Source organism: Pelodiscus sinensis, chromosome 2 (assembly GCF_049634645.1).
Source record: "Pelodiscus sinensis isolate JC-2024 chromosome 2, ASM4963464v1, whole genome shotgun sequence".
NCBI lineage: Eukaryota > Metazoa > Chordata > Testudines > Trionychidae > Pelodiscus > Pelodiscus sinensis.
Window position 1 is genome coordinate 181,583,335 of NC_134712.1, and position 16,807 is coordinate 181,600,141.

Sequence of the window (16,807 nt, forward strand, 5' to 3'; positions counted from 1 at the left end):
TCAACAAGCTTTCCTTTTTTTGCTCAACAAGTTTGAACCTGGAGTACCGGCACCTTTTTTCTTACAAAAAAAGCACTGGCTATACTACCTTTATAATTTTCATGCAATCAGATTAATTATTTGAAACATCCAAATGACCACCTGCACGTGTAGACCTTGTGAGAACAGCATGTTTCTATTTAAACTCTTGATAAACTCTCCAGGTTTTTTGTGAGTAGTATCTTTCAAACCTATTTATGCACTGTTTCAAAATTATTTGGGGAAAAAAAATTATTGATGGGTCTAGCATGTGTTTTGAATAACTTGTTGCTCTTGTATAGATGTGTCTGGCCTAATTGGCTTTGAACTCCGTGCCATAAGTGAGTTACCATTTCTGAAATCTGGAGCTGGAATCTTGAGTTTCCATATGGTCAAATGAGTTGTAGTGTATACTCTTAACTATTACTATTTTTCTTCTTAGCCACCTGCCAGTATAAATCATTTTGGAGCAGTTACTTATAAATTGCATTATCCTGTAAGAAGTTTTCTCCTTTGCAGTAATTATTTCCTATTTAACAAGATTAGGGGTTCAGTTGAACCTGCATTTTATTAACATTTCCAGAAATTAAAAAACATGCACCAAAAATAGTGCTGCCCTCATCAATTATTTTGATAACTTTTGATCACATTAAACTGCTATTACTGGATAATTCAATTACTAGCTGAAGAAAACTAACATTTAATAAGTAGGGAAACTCATACGAAGTATGATCAAAGAAGAAAAAGTCAAAGGAAGGACCTTAAGTTGCCTAAAATTATAAACTTTGTATTAATCAGACAATGCTGACAACTGTGTGCTTTGTTCACAGCAACGTTCTAGGTGGTCAGCTGGATAACATATTTGGTTACTGGCCGTGTTCCCTGAGCACTTGGGTAGCTACCCAGGAGAGATTCAAATGCCACCCAGCTAATTATCAGAGCACCAAAACAGGCAGAATATTTCTACTGGTGGTGCACATCCACACATGCTTCCATGCATATAAAATGTATTCCATACATGGATGGAAAAAATTAGAGGGAACATTGATCACTGGACAAGACAAACTCTAAGTGGAAGACATTATTTTGGGAATTACATGCATCTACATATTTTCATGCGATCACAATCATGACTGTCTAGGTGCGGTGTACAAAGTTAAGAGTTGAAATATTCTTCAGCAAATTACACATCAGGGCTCATATACTCATTCTGTGGAATCCTTATAAATGATAAAAATGTGAGAATTTTGGTCAGATTTTTTTATCCAGGCCCAGAGTCCCTCTGCTTGGCTGTTTGTATGTAACACTTCCTAGGTCTCAACACTAAGGGTACATCTACACTGCAACGACATTTTGGGATACCAGAGTATTATTGCAGTGTAGATGTACCCTTAGTGTTGAGCCCTAGGAAGTGTCACATATAAACAGCCAAGCAGAGGGACTCTAGGCCTGGATAAAAAAAATCTGACCAAACTTCTCCCATTTAGATCATTTATAAGGATTCCGCAGAATGAGTATATGAGCCCTGATGTGTAATTTGCTGACGAATATTTCAACTCTTCACTTTGTACCCCGCAAAATAAATGTTGGCAGCCCTGACTTGGACACAAGCTTCGAATACAGGGGCCCCACAGCAGGTAGGGGCCCGGGGCCACCCCGCGCGGGCTAGCAGCCAGCGGCTCAGCAGCAGAGCACCCGCCGCGCATGTCACACGGGGTGGAACGCAGCCTACGCCCGCCGCACGCGCACCAGACCGGCTCTGTCTGGGCGGGGCCGCCCGCGGAGAGACCAGGCACCTCCCCGGCCTCCGTCCCCGGGCACGCGCAGCCCAGCCCTCTTCCCGGAGAAACCGAAACCGCCTCGAGTGCGCGTGCGCGAGGGGTTCCGCGCCAGGCCGGCGGGCGCGGCGCAGGGCGGAAGCGGAAGACGGGCGCGAACGCGGGTCCGGCCATGGACTTGGCGGCGCTGGAGCTGGACGCGGTGAAGTTCGCGCAGCTGGCGGTGCAGCGAGACCAGGGCGGCCGCTACCAGGAGGCGACGTTGTATTACAAGGTACCGGAGCCCCCTCGCGCCGCCGCCCCCCCCCCCGGCGTGGCAGCAGGACCCCCAACGCCTCCCAAGCCGGGAGCTCCCTCCCCCGGTGCGCCCGTCTGTGGCATGGGTGCCCCCCGACCCCGCACAGGCTGCGCCCATCGGGGTCCCGCTCACTCTGGGAGGCGCCTCCCCCAGCCCGCGGGCTGCCCCTGGCAGCGGGCGTTGGGGATTTTTGGAAAATCACCTGGGCTGCCAGGCGGGCATGGAAGGGGCTTAGGCGGCTGCTTCGCGGGGGCTTCTGCCTGAATGCAGGGGGTGAGGTGTAAAATGGCACCTTAGGGAAGCTGAGTTATCCGGATCCCATGGCTGTTGGTTTCCACTCCTGTCCCCCATCCAATGGAGCAGTGAGTGTTGAACATCTTCTGATCTGCTTAGAGAGGGGGAGTGTCTTTATTTCATCCCCACCCGTTTTTCTAACCTGCGGTTTGAGGTGCAGACCTCTCTGGAGATATTTAAGAACAGGTTAGATAGACATCTGTCAGGGATGGTGTAGACGGAGCTTGGTCCTGCCTTGAGGGCGGGGGGCTGGACTCGATGACCTCTCGAAGTCCCTTCCAGTCCTATTATTCTATGATTACTTGGAGACATTTGTCTGAGGCCTGGGGGGGGGGGGAGGGGGCTGGATTTGGCCCTTGAGGCTTGGAATGTCTTTCTGCTTCTTAGCAGGGGGACCATATCAATAAGGGCTTGTCTCTTTTTTTTAACCTTCGACTCATTTTTTTCTGTGGGTCAGTAGCCACTGACCCAAAAAAGGTCCCCGTGCTTAGCCTAAGGGTGATACATCTGGCTAACTTGTATCTGTAAGTACAAGTTCAGAAATATGGTTTCCCTGGTTATTTTTAGACTGTAGCTACTAATAATCTGCCTGTGTATTTTGAAACTGGTTGACTTGTCATCAGGAAGCTACTTATAAATGGGGAGTCGAGGGAGTTCCAGCCCACAGAAACTTTACCTTACTATTGCACGTCAGGAATCTTAATGTGATCTCGTTGTAACAGGGAGAGAAATGCAATATTTTTCTTTCCTTTTTCTGGTACCATTTCACTGCTCTCCTCTCCCTAACTCATTTTTCCTTTGGGTCTGTGCTGTACTGAAGCGGGAATATGTATCTGTTTATAGCATAAGAGATCTGAGACCAGAGTATGCTAGAAAACTGAAAGTGAACAGATTTAGGCTATTAAGTACACAGCAGCAATCAGTCTTAGCTATATTGTTTATGATAAAACAGTAACCACCAAACTAGTGAAGCCCCAATTCAAGGTCATGAAAGGGAATGATTTCAAATGATATACTATTTGTATGTTCCCATATAATGATTCTTGGCACTTATAGAGCCTTTCATCTAGCAGCATTTTACAAAGTTGATTGCACTATGCAGTCTCTGTTTTAATGCCAAGTGTATGTACATTTGTGTGAGGTTAGCATGGACTGCTTACATGATCTACCTACGGTCTCACACCACATTGATGGCTCTAAGAATAAAATCCTGGACTCTAGTCTTCAGCCACAGCTGCTAGGCATCACTTCCTCTGAATTATTTGGATTATGCTGAAGTGGCAAGTTCTAGTTTAGTTCTGTTCTAGTACATTATTCTTTTCCCCTGAGTCTCCACTTATATAAAGATAACTAAGCATCATTAAATAATACAGATAATTGAGTATTGAATGGATAGGCGTCTTTTTTTTTTCTTTTTTTTTAGGTGGTGGGAGACTTGGCTTCAGTGGCACATAATATCTTTAAGGACCAGGGCTTTAATGACTTGGGCTAAAGTTTTCATTGATTTAAGTGTGGATGTGTTTGTGATAGTTCAGTTAGGTTGATTTAAAAAAAAATCTATTTGGTTAAGCTAATGCTTCAATCCAGTATACAAGGGCCTAGGATATGGCTATATTAAATCTCAAGAAGTTCATTCTGAATTTGCAGGTTACCTCGTGCTAAAATATTTAGTGGAAGGAAAAGAAACAGAGGCCTTGGTTGTGATTCAGACATGTTTTGTGCAGGCAGATCCTCCTTGAAGTCATTGAGGGCACAGGGGCTCATATGCATAGAGCTCATTGCAAGCTTAGAACCCAGTATTGCAGGAAGGATTTCTTCATGAATCAGGCATGTTTATTACATGTTGACTTTCCCCTAGGAAGCTGCGCAAGCTTTGATTTATGCTGAAATGGCAGGCTCAAACTTGGAAAATATTCAAGAGAAGATAAATGAATACTTGGAGAGAGTTCAAGCTCTGTATTCAGCAGGTTGGTGAAGAACTTTCTAATGATATATCTTAGATCCATTGAGTATGACAAGGTATTGTCCTGTCAACCATATAATTGAATTATTATAGGTCACCTGATATCCAGAATCCTCAACACACGAGTAAGCTGAGTGCTAAGATATCACAAATAACGCTTTTTTGGGAAGGGGGGGGGGACTTATTTCATATTAACACAGGTAGACTTCTAAATTTTCTTGCACAAGGAAGTGGAGCACTTTTCTCATGGTAAATGTGAAAATTGTTTTTCCGTAGTGCAAAACAAGATCAGTGGTCACCACCTGGTCCATTGCAATTGATCCTGGTTGATCCTGGGACTTTCCTGCTAGATTGCAATCTCTGGTGGTATAGTCGGGCTACCATCAAGGCAGGTTCTCAAGTCCCTATCTGTTCCTGCTTCACACCGCTTCCATGGGAGGAGCGGAGGAAGGGCTTTGGGCCTGCTGCTCCTGCCTGCCAGCACTGCATCCATAGCTCCTATTGGACAGCACAGGGAACTATGGCCAATGGAAGCTGAGGGAGTGATGCCAACAAAGGGTCAGTCTATAGCGCCATGTACCCCCACCTCCAAGGGCCACCACGGCATACCCAGGGGCCACTGGGGTCTATCTGCGATTTCATTGTACAATTGATGTGTGGGACTATGCCACACAACTTCCACTGAGTCTTATGAGGTTCATTTATCTCAATAGGAGTTTATTCCACAAGAAGTACAGGCTCCCACCATATTTTATAGAAAACACTTTATCCAAATATAATATTCAAGTTAACTATATTCATATTTTATTTCAAATTTACAGTATCCTGAGGTAACATGTCTCAAGTTCCTATGTTGTTCCTTTCATGTACAGGCAGTCCTCCAGTTACGCGGATCCGACTTATGTCGGATCCGCACTTACGAATGGGGCTTTCTCGCCCCGGAGCTCGCAGGCAGCGGGACTGCCCAGAGCGCAGCGGTCCCGCCACCTCGACCTCCGGGGGCGAGAAAAGCTGCTCCGGGTGCCCCATGCCTGCTGGGGACTGTCCAGGGAGCAAAGCCAGGGAGGCGGAGGGGTCTCACGCCTCTGAGGCTTTGCTCTGGCAAAGCCTCAGAGGCGCAGGACCCTGCCGCGGCTGCGGCTTTGCTCCCGGTGTCCCTGGTCTGCTGGGGACGGTCCCCAGCAGACCAGGGGCACCGGGAGCAAAGCCGCAGCAGCGGTGGGGTGCCGCGCCTCTGAGGCTTTGCTCCCGGTGCCCCTGGTCTGCTGGAGACGGTCCCCAGCAGACCAGGCTTTTGTTGTGGACCCTGGGGCAGAGCAGCTGGGGCGCTGCCGGTTGGTCCCACAGCGCCGCTCTGGGCACTACTGGACCAACCCGGCAGCACCCCAGCTGCTCTGCCCCAGGCGTCCCCAAGTCAGCTGCTGCTGAAACTGACCAGCGCTGACTACAGGAAGCCCGAGGCAGAGTTGCTCTGCCCCGGGCTTCCTGGAATCAGCCGCTGATCAGTTTCAGCAGCAGCTGACTTGGGGATGCTTGGGGTTCTTAAGTTGAATCTGTATGTAAGTCAGAACTGGCGGTCAGTTTCAGCAGCGGCTGAATCTGGACGCCAGTTCCGACTTACATACAGATTCAACTTAAGAACAAACCTACAGTCCCTATCTTGTATGTAACCCCGGGGACTGCCTGTATTATGTCTTTTAGCTTAAAATCTGTCAGGTTGTTTATAGTGGTTTCTGGACCTTGAGCAGACATAAGCTATGTGACCATTGTGTTCTTGCTTGCCCATGAGACCTCCCTGGTCTGGCTCCTGACTAGTCATAAATGAGGCAATTTTCTGGGTCAGGGAAGGCCCCCTACCCTCGGCTTCTGAGCACATTGCCCCTCCCTGCAACTGGCTCTGCACTAAACCCACTGAGCTCCTGCCCTTTTTGTCTCCCACCCAGCCAGGGCTCCCTAGGGATGGGGCTTGCCAGTTACCACCAGTCCCGTTTGTCCCCCACCCAGATGGGGCTTACCAGTGGTCCCATTGCTGCCCCACCTGGCCAGGGCTTCGTGAGGATGGGGCTCGCCGGTGGCCCTGCTGCTGTCTGCCCAGACTGGGTCTCCCTGCTATTGGACTCAAGATGTTGCTGAACCAGAGAGTCCCAGATTTAGGAGGTTCACTTTGTAAAGATTTTTCAACCCAAATTACCACCACAGCTAGTGAAATTACTGTATTTTTTTTAACTGTAGTTCAGTCTCAGAACACTGATCCTTTGAAGTCAAAACAGCAATTGGACCTGGAGCGTGCCCATTTCCTGGTTACACAGGCTTTTGATGAAGATGATAAAGGCAATGCAGAAGAAGCTATAGAACTGTACACAGAAGCAGTGGATCTCTGTTTGAAAACAGTATGTTATGCTACAAGTTAACTTGGTGGAATTATGTTTTGGTAAGAAATTCTTCCATTTGCACAGGCAACTGATCTTTAAAGGCTGGCTTAAAAATGTAGTACCTGTATTTTTATTTTTTTATTTATTTTTATTTTTGGTGTTTTATTTGCCTTCTGTTCTCTACATCTCATTGAAAAATACTTTGCCTGCATTGGCTACAATCACTTGATCCTACACTGTTCTTCAACAGTGTAAAATTGAAATGTGGCTTTCTTTTAAAAATGTTGTGTATACAAAGTGTGTAAGTTTACTGGAATGTTCTTTCGAAATCTATAACCTGAGGCCAATAGAAAGCTGCAAGAGTTTAGAGCTTAATTCTTCTCCCAAGAAGATGGTCCAAACTAATAGTTAAAAAAAACCTCTATCCAATGCAGTAAAGGCCATTTTTAAGTAACACTTAAGTATTCTTACATATTTTTACTAATCCTTTATGACATTAAAACTGTACAAATTAATCCCAATTAAAATAGAAAAAATAATTTCTTAATTACTTTTAATATGTAAGTGTTACTAAATAATATTACTGTACAGGTACTGCTTTTTTCATACTAAGTCCAGTAGCCAAAACTAACTCATTTGAGGAAGAGCTCACCATCATGATGTAACTCCACCAAGTCGGATTATCTTCTTCTTCTGCCCATTCTTTGTAATGTGATATATTGGGAGGGTAACAATATTAATTCTCAAGATAATATTTACATAATATTTTAAAACATTTGGTCTGAATCTTGCAAATGCTTATGCATGGGCCTGACTCTCACTTAGCTAAACAGTTCCACTGAAGTTAAAGGGACTGCATAAGCTGTGAAGTTTAACACTTGCGTTTGGGTTTGCAGGATCAGGGTCGAATCAAAGTCTAATTGTTTTCCCCTTTGATTTGTTGTCCCTGAGCTCTTTCTGCTTCCGTGGGTATTCATCAGACAGTAAAACCTGTGCTCTCCAAAACTTAAGCATCTGAAAAACAGTAGAAACTGGCAAATTTCTGACACTGGGAAGAGCAAAAAAAAAAAAAAAAAAGGAAAGTGTCCCTTTAAGTGCCAGGCCGCTCCTCAGACGAGCGTGCAGCACACTCCTAGGGGAGGGGCGAACGGCAGCCGGAAGGAAGCAGCAAGCATTGTGGCTCCTGCCAGCATGCCTCCCCCTCCATCTCTGCCTCCTGCTTCCCCGGCTTACACGTTTCTCTCCCCCACCCCCCCACCCCAAAACAGGCCTCATCCTGCACGGCTCCCATCCCCGCCTCAGATAACCAGAATTTTTAGGTTACCGATACCCCCCCTAAATTCCGGGTGTGCCAGAAAACACAGGTTTTACTGTATATCTCTTTTTCTTTGCTGGATCCTGCTCTCTCTTGTTACCATGCTGTGCTATATATCTTGAGGTTAAATATTGTGCGTACAGTTAATATCATTTTTAACCATTCTTCTCATGTGGGTGTCTCATTAGATGCAACTGGTGCCCAAGTTTCCCTTCACCTTGGGCAGTCTGTTGCTTTAGCAAGGTGATGGTTTTATGCTTTTGGCATTACAGACAGTGCAAAAAGGTTCCTTTCTCCCTCTGTAACACAGTCCATATAAGCCATCCCTTCACTCTCTTAGCTGCAGTGGTTCTGTCTAGTTCCTTAGCTGTAGAACTTATTGCCTACCATGTCCAGGTGGAGAAACCAACCTGTTCCTCTACCCGGCCATGTGCAGGAAACCATCATCTGTTCCAGCCTGATAATTCCATTCCTTGCTTCTCCCAGGGTCTCTTCTACCTTGCTCTCTACCCCACCCACAACCTTCACTAGGTCTATTCCAAGCCCCTTCCAGCTGGGAAAAATGGAAACGAAGAGTTTTTAAAAAATGGAAGAAAGTCTTCTGCTTTCTTTAATTTTTGTCGTATGTTTCTCTGATTTGGGGAGGGAGAGTGTCAAAAATTCAGTAGGAAAACTTGAAGGGATATGCTCAAATTAATGTTTTAATGTGATATTTTTAACTGTGTTTTCCCTCTGTAGATTTTAACTTATTTCTCTTCAGCATTCGGTGTGAATTCAGTGCTTCCTGTGCTGAAAAATTTAAAACAGTACCTTGCAATCTAACACACTCTGCATACCCACTATAATGAGGAAGCAGGTTTATTTATCTTTGTATGTGAAGTTTTGCATTTTTTTTAAATCTCCATGTAGGAAGTATTGACTAGTTTCCAAAAAGACAAATTTGGAGGAATTCTGAGGTTAAAGTGTGTAGGGGAATAATAAATAGTGGATATTTGGAAGTGTGACTTGTACATTTTGAATTACGTTGACAGATAAGGTTTACGATACTGGCTATTTTTTTTTTCTGTTAAGGCTAATGAAACTTCAGATGCAGTCCTTCAATCAAAACTCAGACAGCTGGCTCGAAAAGCACTGGATAGGTGAGTAATTACAAAATGCTCACGCAAACCATTGGTAACAAGTTACAATGCATACTTTGGGTTAAGTTCTCTGGTCCATTCTGACCATTTTGTGTTGCTCAGGTAGCACAAAGTAAGAGAGCTCCCCACTGGCATAAAACTGACAGAAGCCGCTCCTATGTCTACTGCTCCAGGGGTCTGGTGATATGCTGGAGTAGGTAGAGGACAGGACAAGAGTGGAGTTTCATGAAGTCAGTTCTCTGCTGATACTAGGTCAGTTAGGTCTCCAGCAATGTAAACTGGAGCAGCACTTAGACTACTCTGATGTTGGGGTCAAGCCAGCATGGATTCAACCTCTCTCTTGCACAGAGTGGAGCTTTGATGCAGGAGAAAATCAAACCCTTTAATCTGTATGTATATCAGTATGTATATAGGTTGAACCTCTCTAGTACGGCACCCTCAGCACTGATCAGTGCCAAACCAGAGAATTTGCTGAACCTCAGGAGGCCAGTATTATCAAACAGCATTACCAACATTTCCATTGCTTACTGGGCTCTTAGAAGACATTTGGAGTAAATGAGAGCTAAATAACAGCACAGAACACTTGAGAGCCAGGACTGGGGGCTGTAAACAAACTTGATGGGATGGCAGGAAACTTAGCTGGATGTCCACTTCTTATCATAGACGTGTCCAACTTAAAATCATGCCAGAACAGAGAATGCTGGAGTAAAGCTATTCAATCTCTAGTTGATTTACTGGGCTAGATTCCAATCTCTGTTATACAGGTATGAATCCAGAATAATGTTGTGTAAATCAGTGTAAAATATGGTGTTGTATAGTGTGTTGAATTCTTGCGGGTATTACTTCTACACGCATGTCCAGCTCAACGTGATAAATTAAGTCTCTTCATATCCACGTGAATAGTGAACATCTTATTTGATTTTTATTTTAATGTGTGGTTTCCAAAACATACATTCTCTCACACATCCTCCAAGTAGCATAATTTTAAAAGGGACAGAAACTTGAAAATTAATTATGCCTCAATTGTTTTATAAGCAAATTACTTTTGTAGTATTTTTTGCCGTCCTTAGAACAGTGGAAAGTAGAGGGAGATGCTGGCATTTCTCCTCTAAATGGAGTGGATTCTGTAGCAAGAGCAAAATAGATGATTTTGTTTGACAATCATAATTACATAAAAGAACGAACAAGCAATTAAAAATTAAACCATACAATAATCCTAAAATATTTTTTTTTAGAGCAGAGGCACTGAAAGAATCTAAGTCAAAGTCATCTCAGAAAGACAAACAAACTGCAGCTAAACCAAATCAGCCAGTCAGAATGTTCTTCCCATTGGGTCCTGATTTTTCCTTGAATGATAAACCACAGACAGTCAAAGCAGTGCAAGCCAGTGAATCTCATGGTCAGAGATATACTGCAGAAGAGATTGAAGTGCTCAGGTAAGATCGGGTCCAATTTTCCCTAAGTTTATTATCCATGTAAATCTAGTGCAGAACACTGGATTGAGACAAATTGGGTTTTGTGAGGGGAATGAGGGCTGGATGGTTTTGGTTTAATTTTGTTGGTTTTTAAGGAGGTAGGAGAAATATTTCTATAGCACGCATTAATTACCAGAGTACAGTAGAACCTCAGAGTTACGTACACATTGGGAATGGAGCTTTTTCATAATTTTGAAATGTTTGTAGCTTTGAACAAAATATTATTGTTCTTTAAAAGCTTACAACTGAATATTGGCTTAATACAGCTTTGAAACATCATTATGCAGAAAAAATACAGGCAAAGCAGCATTTTTTATTTTAGTACTTGACATTTTACACAGTATGTACTGTTGGGAACTAAGGTGGTGGTTTTTTTTTTTTTTTTTTTTTTAATTCACCGCTGCTGCCTGATTATATTATTTCCAGTTTGAAATGAAGAGTGGCTGACTGGTCAGATTGTAACTCTGAGGTTCTACTATATCTGGAAGCTCTCTCACATGCCAATAAATCTTTGTAAGTGAACACAGATGACTCAGACAGCATTCTTTGTAAGGTGTATTTTATAGAGAATTCTTCTAATTTCTTTCTATTATCTTAGTTTATTGATTTTTTTTTTTAGTGCAATATAAAACATAGATGCCAAACATTTCTTACCTGAATGAGTGTATTATCTATGGGCCTGATCCTGTGAGCTGCAAAAATCCTCGTTATCTCAACTAAAATGGACTTCAGTGGGAATTAAGGATGTTTAACCTTTTGTAGGATTGAGCCTTGGGGCCCATTCCTTGCGTTTGACATTGATGGGAGTAGGATCAGACACGTAAATTGTACATGCTTTGGTGTTCAACAATTAATAGATAATATCCCAAGTTCAAATTATAAATATTGAAAACTCCATCAAATGCATCTTACGTTCTGTCTATAGTGACCCACAGTGTGGACTTCTGGAATAAGACTACAATTCTGCACTGTAACTCTTCTGGGTGGATGCCGTATGTGCAAATTAAAAGAACCCTCCTTTTGTTAATGTAGTCTAGTTGGAAGAGGCTTGCATTAACATGAACCAGGAACTTTTTAGTTAGCACCCACAGCAGTCTCATGAGAGAGTCACAGCATAGCACTTTGGATGCTGCTATTCATATCTCCAAAGTCCAAACTGTGGGGCAGTGCAATGTAGAAAAATCCTTCCAAAGGATGCTGTCCAGACAGGTATTCTGCTTTCATTGTCAAAAAGATACTAGAGTGTAAGACTTAAGTCAAAGTTAGCAGTGCCTAGCACTGAGCAGGATTGAATCCTAAAAACTTAAACCCTGATCTAAAAATCCACTGAGAACAATGAGATTCTTTCCACTGGTTTCAATGAGCTTTGGATCATAAATGTTTGCACAGGAAAAGTTATGCAGTTGTATGAACACGTTTCCTTTTAAAAACAAGTTTGCTTTTTTAATTGAGACTGATACAGGCAGTCCCCGACTTACGCGGATCCGACTTACGTCGGATCCGCACTTACGAGCGGGGCTTTCTCGCCCCGGAAGTCGGGGCGAGAAAGCCCCGTTGGTAAGCTGCTCTGGTGCCCCTGGTCTGCTGGAGACCGTCTCCAGCAGACCAGGGGCACCGGGCGGGTTCCCGCGCTTCTGAGGCTTTGCCAGAGCAAAGCCTCAGAGGCGCGGGGAACCGCCACTGCTGCCGCTTCAATCTGGGTGCCTGTGGTCTGCTGGGGACCGTCCCCAGCAGACCACAGGCACCCAGATTGAAGCGGCAGCAGCGGCGGTTCCCCGCGCCTCTGAGGCTTTGCTCTGGCAAAGCCTCAGAGGCGCGGGACCCCCCGCGGCTGCGGCTTCAGTCCGTGAGCCTGTGGTCTGCTGGGGACCGTCCCCAGCAGACCACAGGCTCCCGGACTGAAGCCGCAGCCGCGGCGGGGTCCCTCGCCTCTGAGGCTTTGCCAGAGCAAAGCCTCAGAGGCTCTGCTCCCCGTGTCCCTGGTCTGCTGGGGAGGGGGGGCAGCTAGTGTGCTCCCCCCCCCCCCAGCAGACCAGGCTTTTGTTTTGGACTCTGGGGCAGAGCAGCTGGGGCGCTGCCGATTGGTCCTGCAGCGCCCGCTCTGGGCACTACTGGACCAACCCGGCAGCACCCCAGCTGCTCTGCCCCAGGTCCTGATTCAGCCGCTGCTGGTCAGTTTCAGCAGCGGCTGAATCAGGACGCCTGGGGCAGAGCAGATGGGGTGCTGCTAGGTTGGTCCAGTAGCACCCAGGAGCGGCGCTACTAGAGCAACCCAGCAGCACCCCAGCTGCTCTGCCCCAGGCGTCCCCAAGTCAGCTTCTGCTGAAACTGACCAGCGCTGACTACAGGAAGCCCCAGGCAGAGTTGCTCTGCCCCGGGCTTCCTGGAATCAGCTGCTGATCAGTTTCAGCAGCAGCTGACTTGGGGACGCCTGGGGTTCTTAAGTTGATTCTGTATGTAAGTCAGAACTGGCGGTCAGTTTCAGCAGTGTCTGAATCTGGACGCCAGTTCCGACTTACATACAGATTCAACTTAAGAACAAACCTACAGTCCCTATCTTGTACGTAACCCGGGGACTGCCTGTACTTGTGAAATATAAACCTTTTTTAAGCTTCATAGAGAAATTCAAATTGCTTTAGATCTTATCTTTTGTTTTAGAAAATGTTTTTTGACTACCTATTGTTCCGTAGTTGTCACTGAAACTTGTTATGATCACATCTGATTTGTACATATTTCTTGATTCTTCCTGATCTAAAATAGCCCTGATTTATAGTTCTGTCTGCACTTGACTATATCTTTGCACATATACTTATATCCAGTGTTGTCATTTGTACCTTTGCTATTTGACTAACTGATCAAAAGTGAATGAATATGAAATTATAGTCACTTAAAAGTGCCATATCCATTGTTAGTTTGGGATGCGCTTTTCAGTGAAATAACTGTGTGAAAACAGGAATGTAAAGACATAATTGAAAGTATTTTTAAATAATCATGTATTTTAAGGTCTTGGGCCTCAGTGCTATAGATGTGCAGACAGCAGATCATTGTACCTCTAGAGGGCTGTTGGTCTGCTATTGTGCATATCTTTGGAAGATTGGTGCCTAGCCCAGTAAGTACTCCATCTTTAGAGATGTAGAACTTGTAATTATTCCTTGTTTGAGGCATAATGTCACCAGTGCATCATTTCTTGAATTCTTTTTTTTCCTTACCTTCATTGTTATTTCCTTGGTCTTGTGCTCTGGAATATGATAAAACCAAATAGTTCTGAACATTAAAGTTACCACTTTGAAATTTACAATCATATTTTCATTTTATTGCGTGCAGAAAGACATCAAAGATAAATGGCATTGAGTATGTCCCATTCATGAGCGTTGACCTGCGGGAGCGTTTTGCCTTTCCAGTGCCATTTTCGTAAGTGAACATCAGTTACTCTAGTTACTTTTGCTTCATTTTTTCTCCGTTTTTCTGTGTCTTTTTTTTTTTTTCTTTCCCAAAACTCCAAATTGTTCAAGTAGTAATTAAAGGTAGTAATTCAGCCTTTAATTGTTGCCAGCCACAGGAATGTGCCATTTACACCAAATTAATCTGACAGTAAAAGAGTGGTAACAGCAAAAACTGAGGAGTTGCATGTGAAGTTGGCTTAAAACTCAGCTATGATTTTCAAAGTGACTACATATTTGGGTGCTTACAAGTCTGGGTGCCCACTGGAGACACCATAATTGAGTCTGACTTCCAGAAAGTGCTGAATTTCTTGCCTCTGAAAATCAGGCCTCATTAAAATGTCAGATTGGAAACCAAAAACTATCCATTACAGGCAGTCCCCGGGATACGTACAAGATAGGGACTGTAGGTTTGTTCTTAAGTTGAATTTGTATGTAAGTCGGAACTGGCTTCCAGATTCAGCCACTGCTGAAACTGACCAGCGGCTGACTACAGGAAGCCCAAGGCAGATTTGCTCTGCCCTGGGCTGCCTGGAATCAGCCGCTGATCAGTTTCAACAGCAGCTGAATCTGGACGCCTAGGACAGAGCAGCTGGGGCGCTGCCGGGTAGGTCCCCGCAGGGACGGTGCTATGGGGACTAACCAGGCAGCACCCCAGCTGCTCTGTCCCAGGTGTCCCCAAGTCAGCCGCTGCTGAAACTGATCAGCGGCTGATTCCAGGAAGCCTGGGGCAGAGCAATTCTGCCTCGGGCTTCCTGTAGTCAGCCGCTGATCAGTTTAAGCAGCGGCTGACTTGGGGACACCTGGGGAAGAGCAGCTGGGGTGCTGCCCAGTTGGTCCAGTAGCGCCGAGGACCAACCCAGCAGCCCCAGCTGCTCTACCCCAGGCGAGAAAAGCCTGGTCTGCTGGGGGGCGCACTAGCTGCGCCCCCCAGCAGACCAGGGAAACCCGGACAGCGGAGATGTGCCGCAGTCCCGCCCAAATCCTCCCCAGCTTTGCTCCGTGTCTCCCTGGTCTGCTGGGGGGTCTCCAGGAAGACGAGGAGCAAAGCCGCGGAGGGGCTCGGGCAGCGGGGCAGCCCAGGCGCGCCTGGGCTGTCCCGCTGCCAGCTTCCCCCGAGGCTTTGCAAAGCCGCGGAGGGGCTGGGGCTGCCCCGCTGCCCCAGCCCCTCCGCGGCTTTGCTCTGCGTCTTCCTGGTCTGCAGACCAGGGAGACGCGGAGCAGCTTTTCTCGCCCTGGAGTACACGGGCGGCAGGACCGCGAGGTCCCGCTGTCCGTGTCCTCCGGGGCGAGAAAAGCCTCGTTGGTAACTGCGGATCCGACAAGAGTCGGATCCGCGTAAGTCGGGGACTGCCTGTAATTGAAAATCCTGGCCCTTCTTCGTACTGTTTGAGCCTGGTGCTACTCCATGCATTCTGATCCCACTGTACTTTGTTTTTTCACCTTGTCTTATTTAGTTGTGCTTCCATAATTTTGGACCTGGATTGGAGAGAGGGGTGTTTTTGTGTAAGCCTGATATCTTCTCCACATAATTTCAGAGGACAGCTTTAGTTTCTCTTCAGAGTAGAAATGGAAGTGTGGGTTAATGGGTAGAGCACTGAACTTGGACTTAGGAGGCCTAGCTTCTATTTTTGATTCTGCATGTAGCATTCTGGATGACATTAGGCAAGTCATTTCACCCCTCTATGCATCTGTTTCTCCACCTGTAAAATGGGGATAGTGGTAATAACCTACTTGTAAAGCGCTTGGGGGTCTACTGATAAAGCGTGTTGTGTAAGAGCTGGGTATTAATATTATTATGAAAGCAGGAACCTGGGACTCAGGTGACTTCCTTGGGAGAGGAGACCGCAGCAGAGATGAACACTGCTTTTAGTTCAGTAATGTGAAGCTGTTGGAAGATTTATAAATGTAAAGTTCAATGACAATATGGGGAGATGGTGAATTATGAGTTGCAGTCTAATATATTGCAACCTGCCAGAACCAGAGTGGAATAGCATCGCATAAACTTCTTCACCTGCTGGTTCAATACTAGTGACCAAAACAAACAATTTATCTTTCTCGTTAAAGATGGCTTTTGGAATTCCCCTCTCCCATTTGGTTTTACCTGGGGAAAAAGGTCAAAATATTTAGTATTTTATATTATATGATATGTTCCAAATTATTACTAGCTTTACAAGGCTATTAACTTAGACTACTTTATAACTGTATTTACATGTCATAGAATCACAGATGTGTACGACTGGAAAGGAACCTCAACAGGTCACCTAGCCCAGACTCCTATACTCAAGTCAGAACTACATAATAACTAGACCATTTCTACCAGGATATTTGTTGCGTCTTTTCTTAAAAGCTTTGGGTGGAAATTCCAGAATCTCCTTAGGCAATTTGTTAATGCTTTTGGGTTGATTGGACATGACTTGTTTGTAACATATTCATGTTGACTCTTATTTCTCACCTTATTATCTTTGTTGTTTGCAAATTGATTTCTCGATGATTTGCTCCATTATCTTTCTGGGTATTGAAGCTAGGCTAACTGGTCTATAATTCCCTAGGGTTGGTTTTATACCCCCTTTTTATAGATTAGCACTGTATTTTTCCCTCTTACAGTCCTCTGTAATCACTCCCATCTTTCATTAGTTTACAAAGACAGTCCCTAATGGAACAAAAAAGGCATTTAGCATTTTCATGTAAGCTATGTATACACTACCAGGCTAT

The 16,807-nt window shown here is 45.0% G+C and overlaps 1 protein-coding gene across 8 annotated transcripts in view; it reads left to right on the forward strand.

Moving 5' to 3' along the window:
• Positions 1 to 1,874: 1,874 nt before the first annotated feature.
• CAPN7 (calpain 7) overlaps positions 1,875 to 16,807 on the forward strand; it is a 50,390-nt gene continuing 35,457 nt past the window's right edge. Inside the window, exons 1-6 of one of the 8 annotated variants that reach the window (XM_075921940.1) lie at positions 1,875 to 2,070; positions 4,247 to 4,355; positions 6,584 to 6,741; positions 9,110 to 9,177; positions 10,413 to 10,613; positions 13,977 to 14,063. In XM_075921940.1, coding sequence (XP_075778055.1) covers positions 1,969 to 2,070; positions 4,247 to 4,355; positions 6,584 to 6,741; positions 9,110 to 9,177; positions 10,413 to 10,613; positions 13,977 to 14,063 — 725 coding nt within the window. In that variant the 5' untranslated portion in view covers positions 1,875 to 1,968. Of the gene's footprint in view, positions 2,071 to 4,246; positions 4,356 to 6,583; positions 6,783 to 9,109; positions 9,178 to 10,412; positions 10,614 to 13,976; positions 14,064 to 16,807 lie in introns of those variants that run through there. The other 7 variants (XM_075921936.1, XM_075921937.1, XM_075921939.1 and 4 more) reach the window with 7 other exon arrangements.